This window comes from Nesoenas mayeri (assembly GCF_963082525.1).
Source record: "Nesoenas mayeri genome assembly, chromosome: 15".
In the NCBI taxonomy this organism is placed as follows: Eukaryota; Metazoa; Chordata; class Aves; order Columbiformes; family Columbidae; genus Nesoenas; species Nesoenas mayeri.
The window spans coordinates 3,155,878-3,174,915 of record NC_137559.1 but is presented as its reverse complement, the minus strand read 5'-3'; the positions used below and the strand labels follow the sequence as shown (position 1 = coordinate 3,174,915).

At 39.5% G+C, this 19,038-nt stretch overlaps 1 protein-coding gene across 1 annotated transcript in view; it reads right to left on the bottom strand.

Annotated features, from left to right (window-relative positions):
* SDK1 (sidekick cell adhesion molecule 1) overlaps positions 1-19,038 on the bottom strand; it is a gene marked incomplete at its 5' end in the record, with an annotated part of 363,636 nt that overhangs the window by 194,634 nt on the left and 149,964 nt on the right. The window contains one exon of the mRNA XM_080353916.1: positions 5,699-5,832. Coding sequence (XP_080210042.1) covers positions 5,699-5,832 — 134 coding nt within the window. The remainder of the gene's footprint in view (positions 1-5,698; positions 5,833-19,038) is intronic.

The window sequence follows — 19,038 nt, the reverse complement described above, 5'->3', positions numbered from 1 at the left end:
TTCAGAACCTCAGGCATGTACGGTGCAACAGCCGCACACAAACGCGGTTTGATTTCACGTCATACTCCTCCTCCTTCCCCCACCAAGAAAAAATAAAATAAAAAGGAAAAAAATAAGAAGAAAAAGCAGCGTCACTGAAGCACTAATTTCACCTCAGCAGTACTGACCCAGAGAGGCTGAGCCAAGTAAATTCTCTTGGCATGAACTAAAAATAGTTTGACAAGTTTATAGAGCTTGTGTGAATTCGACCTCAGAGCACAAATACCTGTTCCCTGGGGTTCCAGCCCGTTCTTTCTTCCCCTCCACCTCCTGTCTACACCTGAAGGATGGAACCGGCTATGAAAAATTCATGCAGCGTTACGCTTCAAACATATCCATGAAGGATCCTCAACATCTGCTGACTTGAACAAACCTTGATGGTTAATATGAAAAATTACGTTAGTGAAATGTTCTCTTCCAGAGAGGAAAATGTCTGCTCAGAATCCTCTGAAAACTTATCTTCTTCACTAACCTGACAGAAGGACGTGAAAAGTAATATCCTATCAAGTACACCGACAGGAAATGTGGCACTTTTCCCCCACTTTCTCTCCTAACAATGTAAAGAATATTTCATTTTTACAGACACCGAAAGTGATCTAAACATCTTGTGCTATCATGAGAACCTCTCTGAAATGGGACTCTTCCCTCCTCTGAAATCTGGGCTTTGGCACATTAAATGGGCACCAACCGGAGACAAAGTTTAGCCTCATGTCTATATCTGCCATAAGGGCACAGAACTCTTCTTGTTGCAAGCGGAACCTGGACAGAACAACACGCCACCCTTGTATTGTAAATTAATTGCAATGCAACCAACCCAGGAGTTTAATTTTCAACCCCCAACTTTTTTTAATATATATATATTTTTTTAAGTGTTGCCAGTGCTCAAGGGAAAAATTTATCTTCATTAAATGATAATTGGCTTTATTATCTTTGAGGCTTCAGAAATGCTGGCTGGCAAGGTTTTGAAAATTCCCATCAATCTTGTTTTCTGTTTTCACAAAGCCCGCGTCAGAAAGAAAAAAAGACATCAGGCTGAAGAACACTCTGCATCTCCTGCCGTTATGAATAGGTCTTGAGACTATCTAATTTACTAATAAATCTATTGAAGCGACACGCATCTCAATATTTCACAGCTTAATAAGAAGGTCCAGAAGCAAGGCCCCGAATTGCGGTTCCAGATGATTAGCGCTGCAAAACCAATTGAAGCAGGAGCATCTAAGCTGTCAGAACAGCTTACACATTCCCACCTTCTGCAGACTCGCCATTTAAATCATTTACTGGGGGACACTTTCTCAATTTTCTCATAGAATACTTCAGCTAAGGTCTGAAATAGCGCACGCTGTTAAAAGTTTAAGATGGGGCCAAGGCAGCTCGCGCCCACAGCGTTGCATTGATGTTAATAATAGAAAAATCTCAGTAGGGCTTTTCAAACTTCTTCTAAAGTGGCACCGGAGTCTTGTCACATCCTCACGTATTAAAGTAACAAGGCCAGACGTTGCAAATACCTCAGCCAGCTCCTCACACTAATAAAAAGCTCCCTATTAGTGTTTTTTTCCCTCTCTTCTAAAAAAAAGCTTCTTAAATGCTTGACTTATACACTAGAAATCCTTATAGTTTCATTAAGAAGCTCTTAATACCCCTGCTCCCTTTTCCCCCAAAAAACACCTTCACATAGAAGTGGCACAACCTACAGTCTAGTACCATGTAACAGTCTCTTTCTTAAAGTTTCGTACTATAACCAGAATTTTGGAGAAATTTAGCTTGTAGTATGGCCTTCAAGGAAATATGAGTTGTATGATGACCTCACTTTATCAACACTTTGATCTTTAAGTGTCCTGCTGACACCATCGAGATGAAAGCGCATCACTTCATCCCTGTGGAATGGGCAGAAAAAGCCTGAAGAATTAAGGACTTATTCAAGATATTATAATCAAATTTACTGTTGAATAGATAGAAATAGGAAAGAATGCTGAGGGTTTGAAGGTTGCAACGGCTCAGTAAATAATTAGATCTCACACCTCTTTGGTCAAGTTAGAAAGTTCCAGCAATGGAGTTAATACTGAAATCCTCCAAAATAGTGACGTTTCAACGGGGAGCAACTGATGTATTTGAGTCAAAAAGCAAACTGAGTTTTGTTACTACTTCTGTTGCCAAACTCTCGACTTTCAGACTTTCTGATTTTCACAGCCAAAATTGTGTGTTATTTACATGAAAGCTGGGACATATGGTTAAAAATAAAAGCACCAAGATTTCTACTAGCTCAGTATACAGTTCAACTGATTTTAAGACATTTTAAATTTAGAACTAATTTATGATATTTCATACATATTTCAGATGTGACATTATTCCAAGTATGTTGCTTGTTGGGCATCATTTTTATTTCAACCTCTGGGACAATCTAATCCCCTGGAAGTCAGTGGAAACATGTCCAGTTGAAAGAAGTGACGATTTTTTTCAAGCGTAGTTGGACTGGACCTTACACTGTGAACGTATCTTTTTGCTGACCTAGACTTTCAAATTAAGACACATTTTTTAGAGGGCGGGCACACAGAGCACGGGTGTTTAACCAAGCTAGAGACTCTGCTATTAAGAAAAAATACTGCTCAACATCTGGATCTTCTTATAGGGTGACCACATCCATTGGCTAACCCATCTCTACTGCAAAGCGTGTTTATGGAATGAATTGTCACACAGTTACATCTTCTTGCTACGTACCTGAAAACACCCAGATGCCCTAAAGACCTGTTAATTTCCATTAACCCCAGGTGTTCTCATGTCTACATTTTCAATGTCTGACCAAGCTCAGAACACAGGGAAAAGCAAACCCAAACACAGCAGAAGCAACGCTGACAAGCTACCAAGCTTTCTTCTCAAGCTCCTTTCCAACTTCCATGCACGATGTTTGTGATCAGGGAGTGATGGGTGGATGCAAGACTTCGCGTTGCTTGGGGATCAAGGTTAGACCAGTAAGACATAAGATGTCTTTATCTATAATACATAGAGTCCTACTAGAGAATTCATTGTATTTTTGTTCAACATCCTCAAATCTTCTTATGCAACATGTATCGAATATAGTTATTAACTGAGAAACATCTGGAAAATATACTGAACTGTCCTTCAAACTCCATTTACTTCAAGGCCTTGACTTTAATCTGCAATACAAGGCCCTATAACTTCTGCCTGCCTCAGGGCTACACATTCCTCCTCCTGTCAGCCTTGTATTTCGGACCAGAACAGGCCAGCTTACAGCTTTCTCAGCTCTTAACCTGATTCTGCAAATCTGCTTTTCCTACAGGCTGGAGCAAGCCTGACACCGATATCCTTCAAGGAATAACAAGCTATGCATATCTAACACTGTTCTCAGTGGATGACTGCCCTGGGAATTATCTATCCTTCTTTTTCCTTCTGCCCTCCACGGAAGCGGCAATACGCTTGCCGAGTCATGCAGCAAGGTTGTACTCAATAATTAATATATAATCTACTCACACGGAGATTGGATATTCCACTTTACTCACGGTTTATTTGATTTTGATTAAAATGTTTTTAAATTTTATACACGTCCTAATGGAAAATGACACGTGTCATCACTCTCAACATCTAATAAAATTCAGACAGTGACGATTCAATGTGATACGTTCCATACCTGGATGTACCTTTAACAATCTGTTCCCAAACACCTGCTGGAATTCTTTATTATTCTTCCAAAATACATCATCTTTCTGCAGCCATTCTCTGCATATTGCTTCAGGACTAGGTTTTTGCCTGATTATTTTGTGTTACTGGACCAAAAAGGTTTATTCACTTCCATCTAATGTATCACACAAGTTTCTTCCTCAGATCAAAGTTCAGAATGACCATGTTAAGCTCATTTTCTTGGCAGACACCGCAATGCCTTGCAGCCAGTGCCTTTCTTCAGCATCTACATGGCATTAATAATCCTGGATATCATGATGACAATTTGAAAACCTCACTGGCTAATATTTTTTCTAACAAGTAAATCCATTTTTGGCTTTCCATCTTGCTTCATTCTTCATTTTATTTTATCCATTTAATCTTTCCTATTTTTCACATTCCAGATAGACTTTGCATTCATGGTATCAAGTCCGCACCTATTTTGAAGTGTTTTCTTTTCCATATGCCCACATTACCTTCTGCTTTGCATAGCACTTGTTCTGCATGCATGATCACAGACTATTTCCAGCATTAATTAAGATATGAAATTAAAGTGGGAAGTACACTATTGGTCACATAATACAAACAATACAAATTTGCTTTAAAATGAAATTACTAAAGTGTTAGCAAACCTCTTTATATTGTCAGAAATAATAATGTTTACAATCTACATGCCACAATACAGCCAGAATTCACAAGTGGCTTTGGAATATTATTTCCACTTCAGAAAGATGCACAGAAAACCCCTGAGAAGTTCATTTGGTTTAGAAACATATCGGGGAAGAAAACACAGGTTTCTCTCTTCTACTGCCCTCAGCAACCCCTGATCCAACTCATGGGGCTTCCATGACATCTCATCAGGAATTTTAGCAGGAAAAGTATATTTCCTTAGAAATTAAATGTTTCACAGAAACATATTGCTTTTTATGAACTTCGGACAAACATAAGCATATTTCCAAAAGTGATTTGCTGGATTTTCTGCCCAGAAGCAAAAACTCCCAAGTTTTACTTGCATAAGGAAAAGAGCCATAGGGATCATCTCAACTCCAATGGTACCCAAGATCAAGAGATCTTGAGCATCTCATCACATCGATTGATATAGAGCTGAGTCTTGCATCTTCTAGAAGCCCATAAGAGCAGTCTGTCAGTCAAGCTGCCCGTGTCACCAACCATGTACCCAAAAATCTCTACAGCAAAACCCAGAAACCTCCACATTCACTCAGACTAACACCCTCCCTTACCTCGCTGATACATTAAATGTGCCTTTATCAGCTGTCCTCAGAAAATGAGTCAAACCTTTCTACATACTCAAAATATTAATTTTTCATATAAACATGTTTACTAAATGTTTTACATTAGTTTAAACAAGCCTATTTTTGCTCAATGTGTGCATTAGTATATGCAGTGTGCAGTCATCTTGCTGACCCCATTGCTCCGCTGCTGTTCCCTCCCCTTGGCTGTAAAAGCCCCTCATGGAATGTCTCTGTAACTGTAGGTGTTAATGCAATTTGCAGCGTGTAAAATAATAAGTAATAACAACGAAATGCATGTTCCCTGGGACTCTGTGATAACTCCAGGTAAAAATAACGCCGTAGACTGGGAACAGACTCATTAATAAAATTTCACTCAGAAGAGTGACTTGTTTACTTACGCACAATGGAAAACAATGCATTATAAACCCCTGCATTAAAAAGAAATTATGATCACAACTTCACAACAAGCAGCGAGGGTTATCATCATGTACCTGCCTTGCACAAAATAAACCATCAGACAAAAGGCTTTAAGGGTGATTTGTCGAGGGCATATACTCTCTCAGGTCCCCAGGAGAGCACAAGGAGCTCAACGTGCCCCAAAACAACCAGGCAAAGTTGAACCCCTTTAAAGTTCCAATCCTTTGTAAGCCAGGCTCTTTTTCTTCAGATACACTTCTGTGAATATGTCTACAATCCCAGTATGACAGCATGTTTCCTGGAATTTGGATACTCACTTGCTACGCTGAGATGAATAAATGGGCTTGTCTTGTTCTCCCCATTCTTCTCATTGACCGCCTGGACATAGTAGCTTCCTGCATCGGTTGCTGATGTCGCAAGGATCACCAGTTGATTCTCCAGTGTGATGGCTCTATTTAGGAAAGACAGAGATCGTATTGAAACCAGAAGAATGGTATCCAGTAGGCAAAAACTGTATAACACTTCAGACTGGACAGGCTGATACGATATTCATTGCTCATCTAAACCAAGATGCTGCGGAACCAAACCCACCCAATTTCAAACACACCCGTAAGTAACAATTAAGACCTTTTGATCCCTCAAGGTCTTTCCTCTGTTTAGATAGTGTAAGATGTTTCTGGTGAAATGCAGAAAGCTACAACATACGAAACTAGAATAGTTTAAATGGCAATAAGAAGTTACACAAGAAATGGCAGATGACAACAAAGGCTGAGAGCCTGCAAGCTGCGTTGTTATGGGTTGACAACAGTCCTGGCAAACATCAGAATGCTGCAAAGTCAGTTTTATTGAAACATTTCTCCACAAGTGAAAGCTAGCCTATTAAAGTCTGACATTCAGTGAATAACACCACTTAGTTTAGTGGGAAAAAATGAAAAGTAAAAATCAAAGGCAGCAGAACCTCAGAAGGTAAACTTTCTGTTATACAGCATCACTAATTATCGCAACATCACAGACAAGAATATAGGCAAGTTAGAGCCTAATGGATACGCACAAATGATCCGTGTGTAGATAGGGAGGGAAGAGTTTTTGTTTAATCTAAAGCAGGTAGGAAAGCACAAGCCTGTAGTTACACTGGTGTAGGCGTGAAGGAGTCAATAAATGTCATTGTACAATACAAGTCTGTTCTTGCTTAGGTCTGCTACATAACAAATCTTAGAATCAATCATAGAATGGTTTGGGTTGGAAAGGCCCTTAAAGATCACCTCGTTCCACCCCCCTGCCATGGGCAGGGACATTTTCCACCAGACCGGGTTGTTCCAAGCCCCGTCCAACCTGACCTTGAGCCCTTCCAGGGATGGGGCATCCACAGCTGCGCTGGGCAGCCTTTGTCTCCCTGGCGCCCTCTCTTCTCCAGGCTGAACAATGGCAACTCTCAGCCTGTCCTCACAGCAGAGGAGCTCTAGCCCTCAGATCATCTTTGTGGCCTCCCCAAATTTGGTCCAACAGGTCCACGTCCCTCTTGTGTTGGGGCCCCCGAGCTGGATGCAGCACTGCAGGTGGGGTCTCACCAGAGTGGAGCAGAGGGGGAGAATCCCCTCCCTTGACCTGCTGCTCATGCTGCTTTGGATGTGGCCCAGGACACAGGTGGCTTTCTGGGCTGCAAACACACATTGTTGGGTCACATTGAGCTTCTCATCAACCAATACCCCCAAGTCATCCTCCTGAGGGTTCTTAATCCAATGTCTCTATAAACTCCCCTGTAGGCAGCACTACCCATCTGCACTGCAGTAGGGGTGGTTACTTTGCATTTTACATGCATTAGATGGTCTTTTCTTGACTATACAAGATAAAGGTTTAATCTAAAAATTTAAGGGCTTAACTGAACAGGACATGTGACGCTCAAAAAACAGATAAGAATAAAAGAACACATAATGTTCCAGAGAATGCCTGTGGAGCAAAGAGCTGCCGCTAATGCAGACTGGGACAGGCATCTGAATGCAAGACGTGGAGCAAGAAACTCCTACCTTCACTTTTATTACTTGATGAGAAGCCCCACTGAGTTCAGCTGTGCTATTAGTCATATCCTTGAGCAAGAGGTTGAAACAACATATAAAATTATTATACCGGATGAAACAAGTTCATACTTCAATAGGCCTCCAAAAGAGTTAGTGCTAAGTCAGAGCAGTCGTACACTGATCAATAATGAACGCTCCTGCATTTTTTTCCTCCTGTTTTGGCATGGGGTGGTTAACATTAATAATTCACTATTTATTTTGCTTTTGAAAAAGCATTTAAAGCAACAGAGGAAATCACACATTCCTACTGTAACATACTCATTTTTACATGTAGGAGGGGGCTTAGCAAATGACAGGGAGAGCACAGCAGCGTTCAGAGGTTTCGTGTGCTTCATTCGTAATGTGGATACAAAAACCACTGAACTTCTAATAGTTACCAGTAAATACCAATAAATAAATATCTCCTGAAAAATAGATAAGGCTACATTTTCAGCTCTGACTGCGCATCAGCTAAAGATCCTGTTTACATCGTCTTTATTGGCATTTTTTATTATAAAAACTGTTAGAAAAAAAAAATCACACTACGACTTTTCTTTATTCAATGAACCTGTACGTGCTTAATTGACTTCAAAAACAAATCAAAGAAACTGTGGTAGATTTACAGAGTGGGGATATAAAATGCAATTAATATGACATTTGATAAAGCAAATAAAGATAAAATTCCAATGAAGAGCTAATAATTGAATATTACAAGACAACGACATCTCCATTCATTCCTACTTTAATTCTAAAGAAAGTAGCATTAAAAGATTATTTGAAAAGAGTGAAATATATTTCAGATTGCTTGGCTGTCGGGTGCACATGCACCCCAGTTGTAAAGGTGATGCCTGAACACTGGTGAGATTCACACTGCTGTTATCTGCATTAAACTGACTGGAAACCCCGACAATTAAACCATTTTACTCATTATATAGGAAACAAGAGCAAAGGGAATTAAGATGTATTTATTAAGAAATTGTTCAAAATGAAGATCTTAAAAAAAAACCCCTATAATACACAAATATTCATTGGAATGTGAGAAAAATACAACATCTGTGAAATGTAATCAATTTTACAGATTAAATGAACATCAGTATATTTGAACTAACAAAGATCAGCATGGAAGGCCCAAATGTTGCAAATTACATGTTCAAAATAGTGTACAAGCTCGATATTAATTCGTATCGAAAAAAATAATTAAAAGACAAAGGAACTACTGAAGACAGATCTTGGGGGTCATCAATTATATAGCCAAACTCATGCTAAATTAAACCCCCCAAAATGAGTTATTGATATCTTAATAGTTCTGTGGAAAATGGAATGTTTCAGTTTCATTAATTGAAGGCACGTACAGAGCACGACACAAACCTTCCCAGGCTGCAGACTCCAGAGCTTTATTTAGATCAACTCTGAGCCTTGCGCATCAGGGAAATCAATTAGTTGTGTTTTAAGGACTCATTAATTCCACTGTTTCTGAACCATCTGAAGATTCCTGCCCCGGCTCTTCCCGGGGTCCCAGCCGCTTTTTGCGCAACAGCTGCGGAGAGTGCCCTAAAACTGGCTTAATGCCTTTCCCTTGGTTTATTGTTTGTTTTCATTGTCTGATAGGAGTTGTAAATTATGACGGCACCGCTCAAATGTTCCAAGGAAAATCTGATTCCCGGCTGCTCCATTTCCCAGCATGTTCGAGGAAGACGAGCGCAGCAGATGGAGTGGACCTGTCAGCAGCTCATGCCCAGCACAGAATTCATGAAAAACATAAATGTCGCGCTTTTTTTATTGCTTTTTAAAAGCAATATTGCTTTTAAAATGTACTTCTTTTAAAAGCAATATTGAACTTAATCTAACATTTTCAAGACAGGAGCAACCAGCAAGTAAACTAAGCAGAGTGATGCTTTGGGAATCTGTCAGCATAGGGAAAGGAGCGTTTTAAGTCATATGTTTTAATAGAAGAATTTTTCAAGTTTCTCTGGAGCTCAGCAAAAGGCCATAGGGAACAGCAGCCAATATACAAACTGCAACGTACACGTCTGTGAGTGGTAGGTGCTTATAATAGTAAATATTCAGTATTATGATGTCCTACAAGCATTTTGGTGATACTGTTACCACAAAAGCAGCCAGAGATGAGAACAGATGGATCTGAAAGTGAAGGCACCTTATACCTTAGAAACAAGCAGCTCTGTTCGTGACACGTTGCCTGACCAAAGATGAGGTCTGACAGGGTGGGAAAAGGCAGCAATGATGGAGACAAGTCATTCTGTATACCCAGTTCTTCTAAGCATCTGAATATGTAAGTGGGCACCTAGTGAGGTTTTCATGCTTTCCATTTATTGCTGCCATAATTAAGCACTTAGACACACTCCGGGGTTTTTAATTGCAACCATCTGAATTGTCCAAATACTCTAAAAAAAAAAATCTGCTGCAAATAATCTTTAAGTTTGATCTAAAGCTTATGAAAATTGTTTTGTTAACATCAGTGGAACGTGCATCAGGTCTTTAGAAGCAAAGAGAATTTTCCAGAGGAGATACCATTAAGGCACTTCAGACTATGGGTTTGCACTTAAATATTTTTCCTGCTCTAAAAATTGCATCATTTATTAAAATGCTGCAAATGAATTCTGTAGTATCTTAAATAGGTGGATTTCACACAAAAAATATTAGTAATGGAAAATATCAAAACCTACTGTACAAATAGATAATTCCCAGAAGTTAGATATTTGTTAGGTTATTAGTCTAACAGATTACACAATAAATAGATAATACCAGGTTCTAAAAACATCATAAAATGAAAATCACAGAGTAACCTGATTACGCTTTCCCTCAGAAGCCTTCCATCTGCTCGCGAACCCGCGTGCAATAGTTGAGTACAAAGGCCTTCATAAAGCCTCTTTGCCAACATTATCTCCAGCTAATACGAATATCAATCCCTCTTTACAAGATATTTTTTGCTAGAAAGCTTCTGTTCCCCTTTTAATAACTTTTGTCCACATTACAGAGCGAGCGCCGATCTTTCTGCACGAGCCAGACACCACACGGCAGCAGTGATGTTAATAGAAAAGGGAGAGATTATGGCGTAATAACAACATAATTACTGAAGACTCCCCCCCCGGATTTCCCCCTTTGGAAAAGCGTACGGAGACAGTGCAGTTAAACCACAGCTGTTCAATGGAATCCGGACTCGGAGCAGGACACGCATGGCTTAACAGACCGAGCATTTCACCACCCATGTGTCTTCCAGTTCTGATGAGGAATCATTAATCAAAATCATTTAAATACATGTCTTCCATAAACAGTCCGTGCTTTTCAGGATTCAATTGCAGAGTAAAATATTAATGTATGTGCTACAGAGCAACATGTCCATAGCAACAAGGCACTAAGAGATGCGACTGGATGCCAATTTCACAAACTATTATTCAGGTTCCAGGTAATATTGTTACTGCAAATCAACTATCTATTAAGAAAGATTTTACACTTACACTGCTGCTGAATATGAAGTATAACTACACAAATGAAAGCACTGATTTGACAAGCAATGGTAGCTCGTACTGTCGCTTCTCCAGGCACACCATGGCACAACATGGGCTTCTCCAAAGCGACGGGGATTTCTAGTCATGAACGCGTCCCGAGGTTACACAAGAATAACCAAGACCACCCTAACTGCCAGGCAGAGGTTCATTATGATCATGAAATGAAGGCAGACTGGCTATTGACAGGTTTAGCAGATATTTCCAGGAGGAAATGAGAGAATAAGCAGAATTTTCATGTTTTAAGCTTGGCTTCCCTGGTCTCTAGCGCTAGTTTTAGAGCCTGCAAGGTCTTGGTGTAGCAAGGCTATAAACGTTATTCCCCATGTTTCTTAATAAACACATTATACAAACACTCGTTCTGTGTAAAGCGAGTGTAAGGCTGGAAAACAAGCAGATGGAAAAATTTTACTTAACAAATCATCAGTGATCGACTACCTGACTAGAAAGTTCTATCAGGTAGAAACCCGCAGGGTCTGCCTTTGGTCTGGTATTTTTTAATATTTTCCTTGGCATTTGAATATAGATTTCACTTACTAAACCTGCAGATAAAGTCTCAAAGACTCTGGAAGACAGAATTAGAATTCCAAATGCAGAAGACCTGTTCGAGCCTCACCACAAGACTGAGGTTTGCAGTTCAATGAACATACTCAAAGTATCGTATTTGAGAAGGAATAACTGACTGCAAAACAGGCAAACTTCACAAGAGGCTGTGCCAGCTGTAGTATCAACGGAAAATTTAAGAACTAACCCTGTTTGTCAGCCAGTGTGGCCTCTGCTCACTTTTGGCTACCAGGTTTAACCATGGGGGTTAGTCAAGTAGAATCAATCCAATCCCTCCTCCCCCCAACCATCCAACCCCAATAAGTTCTCCAAAAACACAACAAGCAGGAGAATAGTGAAAGAGACAGTTGTCACAAGTATCTTCATAGATGTACAGGACTGTTACAAAACAGTTTCTCACATTTAAGAAGAATCATCAAATACTGAGTTTTGTTATATATATATATATATACATATATATATATATATATATATACATATATATATATATATATATATACATATATCTCTCTCTCTCTCTCTCTATATATATATATATATATGTATCTTGGCAGTTTGCCTTCGGAAAAACTTATAATTATTCTTTTGGGACAGAGGCTCCCAGAAAGGATGCTCAGTGAATAATCCCAAATATATATTATATATATATACGAGCATGATTTTATATATATATATATATATATGTATTTGTTTATATATCTATTTTATATACATATATAAATATATATAATAGATATATAAACAAATACATATATATATAAAAAAATCATGCTCATATTGAGCAATTACTGGTCTAGAGATTTATCTTAAAATCCACAAACCAAAACCCAAGATAATCAAGACACAAGTGATGAGGCGGATGTTTGCAGTGAGGGACAACGCTGCCAATCCAGACGCAATCACAGCAACAAACTAAGGACTAAAATCCATAAGTGCACTACTTAGGTGAAAATGTTCTTTTCCTCCCACCAGGTTGTCAGAAGCTTCAATTCTTACTTAATGCAACTTAATTATTTTCACACAACTCTACTCCTTTGCTTTTGTTATTTATTACTACATTTTAGGCAACAAGACTTAGTATATAGATATAGATATCATCACCTACGTGTGCTTAAATTCCAGCTCTTGGGTGCCTGGATGTTCTGCTTCTCAAACTGGAATTAAAATCCAGACTTTCAAGACAAAATATATCTCAGTGAACAACAGAAACCATGGACTTGGAATAAAGTAAGTCCAGTTTCTCCAGCCTCCTCCTCTTATAAAACTGTTACCACATTGAGGATATTTGTAAACAGAGTATCTATTTTCTTCTCTCTCCAGTTCATCATACAATCAACACATTGAACCCCACTTGCAACATCATTATCTGTTGCTATGGACATTGCTAGCAACCACTGGGAACAACAATGGTGGAAATATTTTAATATAAATGGGTTATTTAAACAAAGCATTGCAGTAAAAAAGTATCTTATATTGTTGATCTACACAGCTGGCTGACTTCACTGACAGCAAGCACAATTTGTAATCATTTGGGATTTTATAGTTCCATTTTCAGCTATAGGCAGACAGGGATATTACTCCACTTTATGATATTTCTCCTGAATTGATTAATCAAGGTGCTGTGGGTTTTTTAAACACGGCTTTTTTCCCCCCTTTCCGTCACTGCAAAAGGAAAACTTCAGTTATTAAATGATATCTTCACTTCTGATAAAACATGTCAGCATAATAGTATGTGCTATAGTGGTTTGGAGGCAAGTATTAAAGAGCTTCCTGTTGAATATTGGATCTTCATCCCATTATCTCACTGAAATACCACAGAATAAAAGTGAATGTAAAGCACGGCTGCAAACTGCACTAACTATAAAACAAATTAGCAGCAGCATGGCCCTGTGACAGGGCAACGCACTCGGAAAATAATTGATAATACAACAACGACAAAGAAAACTTCAACCTCTTCACAGCATATTTAACAGATACATTTAGACTCACCACAACTGTGTCTACTTGTTATAGATGCTCCCAACCTCTGTTTATTTGTGTTCTGCAATCTGCCTCAGCACCATCTCTGCCATTTTCTTTCTGATTCTACACATCTCTCTTAAAAAACATCTCCATTTTCACATGGGGGTAGCTGAGAATAGGATTTGGCACACCTGTTGCTGTATAAATGTACCTAGTCCCAGAGACTAGAGAAAAAAGTCTGTATCACAGCAACTGCAGTATACACAGAGTTTGGAAATACAATTTCAAATCTCAGGTGGGTCAGTGCAAAGCTCTAATACATTTGGTCAGCTCTGTTGAAACAAATACTACTTTGGCAGCTAAATAAACACACGTGAGTCTATGTATAACTGATACACGGACCATAGACAGAAATCACCGGGCTAAAATTGTGAAATCCAAAGGCAACCGCGTGATAGGGAAGATGAAACAGCCGCGCACATCGTGGAAGACTTCAAGAAGACGGCACCTTCAATGACTGTTGATTATCACATGAGCCAAGGGCAATGTTTTCCTCCTAGTGCCAGAAGAACACAGATCCATCTCTCAAACGCCACCTCCAGACCCGCCACACCAGCCCTCCAGGCGAGAAGAACAGCACCAAACCAGCCGCTCAACCCCTTGGGGTCACCCAAAGGACAGGTCTGTTGAAATACATGGGAGTGTTTCAAGGGTCAGGAGAATTTGTGCAGCCATAACCTATTACACACTTGTTTTGAGAAGTGGTAGGGAGTGTTACACTTCAGAACTAAAAGTCCAACAGTCCATTAGTTTTTAGATGCATTACTCCTCCTTTTAATAGTACCAAATCTTGAAACAAAGAGCATGGATGTGGTAAGTGTCTCAAGCATCAACCTGCTGAGAACGAGCAGCGGTACTGGGTAGCAATAGAGCAGTTTATTTAGATGAGTTTTACTATGAAAGATAATTAAAGATTTAGTGGCCCGGATCAATCCAACAGCTAACACTGTCTACGTACAGTACTGCAGTTTGCTGAGACCAGCATTTGGGTTACTGCTGCAAATTCATTGTACAGTGTTAATATACAGTATCTAAAGTTTGCTGTCTACATCAAAATAGGAATTTTGTGTAGTTATTTCTACTTGCACACCATTAAGAAACGCTATTGCTACACAGCACTGATCAAGCACAGCCCCAGGAGCCAAGTATATCCAGGTTTCGCCAGTGATACATAACCTTGGGTGAGTTATTTAGCTTTTTGGTCTACATGTTTTGCTGAAAGAGAAAAAGGATAATACATGTATATCTTTTTATGCCGAAATAGTTAACACCTCTAGCACTCAAAAGATGTAGAGGATTATACAGTGCTAAATCTTAATACTCTTTACTTCCCCCCTCCTTGCATTTCAGTTTGACTACCAGGCATTTTGTTACCATGTCAGACAAAGCAACTTTCTGATTTTCAGCTGCTTTAATGTCTCTTGAATTACACACACCGGGCAGGTGAGCACAGTTTCCCAACCACCAGTCTTCTAGTAACTCATACTATTGTACTGCTTCTCTCAGCAAAAGCTTCTCATACTGAGTGTCGATGCATTTAGTAACAAATACATCTACCATGGAGTCCAGAAAATCCCGGTTGTTATTGAAAATAATACAGCACAAGAAATTTCACGTCAGTCAATCACAGACTTTTTAAAAAGGCCATTAATGCAAACATTTCAAAGCACTTCAAGTTAGTGACAATAAAACATAAAGAAAACACCAGTTTAAAGAAAAAAGCAGAACTTCAGCAGAAGCTTAAAAAGAAACAATGACCCCCCTATTTCTATCATAAATAGGCCAGGCAGTGATATAGAAGCAAAACAAGGTTGGGTACATTCAACCATGTGTTGGATATACATATAAAGCCAAACACTGGAAGCTTTGGAATAAAAAGAAAACTGCATAACATTAGAGCAGCATCTTGTGTTATGGTTTCTAAACAAACATGAATTCTTGCCAATAATGTGTGAAACAGAAGACTGTAAACAACTGGAAAATATTACTCCATCAATAGCATTTTATCTCTTAGGTTATGTCTGTGTGATACGTTACTAGTCAAAAATAATACAAGCTGAAATTTTTTCAGAAAGAATATAAGAAATACCTATTTCCAATAAATGAGGCAAATGTACACAAAGCTGTTGTGTAGCAAGGTGGAAAGTGAAGTTATGAGAGTTAATGTAAGAGACTGAGGAGATAAATGCAATTATATCTAAACCTGATCATTTGATCATCCCTTTCCCAGACAAAGTAACACTACATATATTAAAACCTATGAAATTTCCACATGAACATTGGCATCTTTTAAAATAAGGTGTCCTGGAAGATAGCCTTCCGACATTCAGAAGTACAGCTCCCTTTTGGGAACCATCTGTACGTTGCATCTGAAACCTGGTTGTAACCCTTGACTCCAGAACCCATAAAGAACACTTCAGTGGCGAACCGAAATACAAATACTGCATGATTAAAAGAGCAACAGCCCATATAGATTTTCTTGCTTTCAATTTGGGTGGTGTTGCCAAAACCAGGAAGACAGTTAACCTATTAACTACATTTATTTTTAAATTACTTGAGATCAATACACAGGCGTGTTTGTATGACTTACTGCTTATTTGACTTCTAATGACACAAATTTCCTCGCGGTGGAGCAGCGACATATATTCAGGCCTTCCGGCTGTAAAGCTTGAGGAGGTCAGCAAGCCAAAGCTTATGGAGTAGATCTTGCCAGTCCTGCGGTAGAACAACAGCAACTTCTACTTCACAGACACTTCCAGAAGTAATGTAGAAGGCAAAAAACTTCAACTCCATTTTTTTTCTGATACTGAAGCTATAAGCACCACTCGTTCCCTCTAACGAAGAGCAATAGAGAGTCTGTACGTGAGAGGCTGCCTTGGTACCATTTGCTGGGTGACCCATAAACACTAAGCCTATTGAGCAGGCAAATGAAGTGTCAGGAGATGCAGTTTGGTTTCTTTGATTTTATGGCTACAATATGCTTTGCAGAGCATTTTGATTTTCCGTGCTGAAGAAACACTCAGCTGTGAGTTACACGGCCAAAGAATTCACAAATTCTGGAAAACACGCACACGTGCTACCAGGCTCGCTTACATTTCTGGGGTTGTGAACAGAATGCTCAACATCTTGCCGATGCAAGTAATTCTGCATAATAGCTAGGCCAGAACAGAAAACCTCTGACACCCTCCAAGTCTCTGCTGCAATCTGTTTTCACATATTTATCTCCTCGCTTGCAGACATTTCTGCTGCAGAGGTTTTAGGGATTTGCTCCTGCAACGCAGCAAAACGCGGCTCCCTGCGATTCGCCTCATCGGGATGAGAGGTGCTGCTGCAGAGTTAACGGGCAGCAGACACGACAGTTCCATCACCCTCAGTTATGACTCTTTTGATCCACTCTGCCCTGTAATGAGGATCTCCACTTGCTCACATTTATGCAATGGCAGCATCAGCCACCTCCTAATCCTGCAATACATTAAAAATGGAAAGATAGATGCAGGAAAACATTAAAACGCCCTTATCGCTTGGCTGCAGTGGTATAAACTTAAAATAGGAGATTGTTTTTCTGCTGAAAACAAGCAAATAAATACTTTTACTTAATTTTCTTCTTAAATAATCCTTATGAGTGTTGAAAAGACGCTTTGATTACTACTGTAAAGATAAACAATGAAGCGCTCCCTTATATCTTACCTAGGTGAGATAGAAACAAATTCAATTCCTTCCTGTACATGTTTTTCCCCAGATGCATTAGCACACTTCTTTACATTCAAGAACCAACTTTTATTACAAGCTGAGTGTGTAGGGAACAGGGAGATAGGGAAAGCAAGCAGAATGAACAGAATGCTAATGAGAAGGAAAAATACAACCCCGTCAGCCAATCCCTTTAATTAGACAGACGCCTACATTTTTAACTTCCAAGTTCTTAATCCTGTCGTTAGTGAACTCAGAAGATGGAAAACAGAAACAATGCTCAAATAAAGCCTGCAGGCTATTTCACCTAAGGAAATGGGAAAATTAACCTCTTATCTCCTAAAATGAAAATAAGGTACAGAAGAATGACAAAAAGGGTCATATGAGAGCCAGAGAGATGAGGCCAATGATAGCGATGCACAAACTGCAGAATGAAATCTTGAAAACAAGGCAGTCACATGAGACGGTCGGGTAGACTTCTTGTTTTCCTCCCTATATTCTTTACCCCAAAAAATAAGAGCTAAAATGTGTGTTTTGTTACACTGCAGCCCTTCCCAAATCATGAAAAACAATCCGAAAAATCACCGTCTGCAACAAGTCTTGTCAACTAATTAATAGGAAAGAATAGAAAAACAGCTTCATGCAGGTTTGTGGTACTTAATGAGAGAAACTCTCATTTGTTGATAAGAATCTTTACACAAAGGACAGAAATAAGTTCACATAGTAGCCTTGTTCTGAGGCAGCAAAAGCACACTGTGCAAGTGCTTAATATACAAGCCAGAACAGAAGCCGAACACATACCCAGGGATTGTAACTTCTCTTCAAGCTAAAACAATTACACAGGCAAGCAGGCTGACGGTTCCTCAATGCACACCGGTCTGCACTTGAGCTCAATACGCTCTCTGCAAAGTTCGAGAGACCGCTGGGAAAGAGAAAGTCATGGCATGGCTCATTTCTAATTGAGTGCTCGCGTATGAGAATGAGCAGACGAGGGCACACGGCCACGTTAAAACACACAGATACGCGTCTCCGGAGACGTGTCGGGGCTGCTTCTTGATTGATCCCTCTGTCAACTGAAATACTGAAGTTTCTCCTTCAGCTCATTCAATAACCTGAGTTTTTGAAGTAGATACTTTACATTCTGTTCCCTGTGCCTTGAATGAGTGAGTAGCACCCACACAAAGGTAGGGACTGTTATAATCACAGAATCAAGTTTTAAGACCTAATGATATTGCTCTACAGATAATTTCAGCGTTCTCAGTTCATCCCAAAGGTCATGTCTATACCATGTACCTTTTCCTCCCTCTTTCTTTGCTCTGCACTCCAGAATGGCAACTGAAAAGGAATATTTGAGAACGCAAGAGCAGAAGCAGCACCAACACCATCATCTCAACAGTTTCGCTCCTAACGCAGCGGAGGGACTGTGAGTTTAAACAAACTCCTCACTCTAGTAACACTAGAAAGAGAAGGAAGAAAACTCTCCACCAAAATCAAACACTTCAGTAATGGCATTTTCTTCTACATTCCTATTAATGTTCAGAAGCAGAATCTCTGATGCCCCAAGGATGTATCAAAATAATATTTGTTGGTATTCTCTACGGCAAGAACGACATTAAAATAAAGCATTTTCCTAAGTAACACGATTCTCTTTTGCCCCACAAAAAGCAGCTGGAGGTTTGCTGGAGCTGCTGAGCCACCTGAAACCCTGTTCTCCCACCCATCATCATTTCCACCACACGTGTTTCCAGCCCGTGACACAGCGGTGACTCTGGAAATGTGCCGCCAATGCTACTCCATCTATGTCAC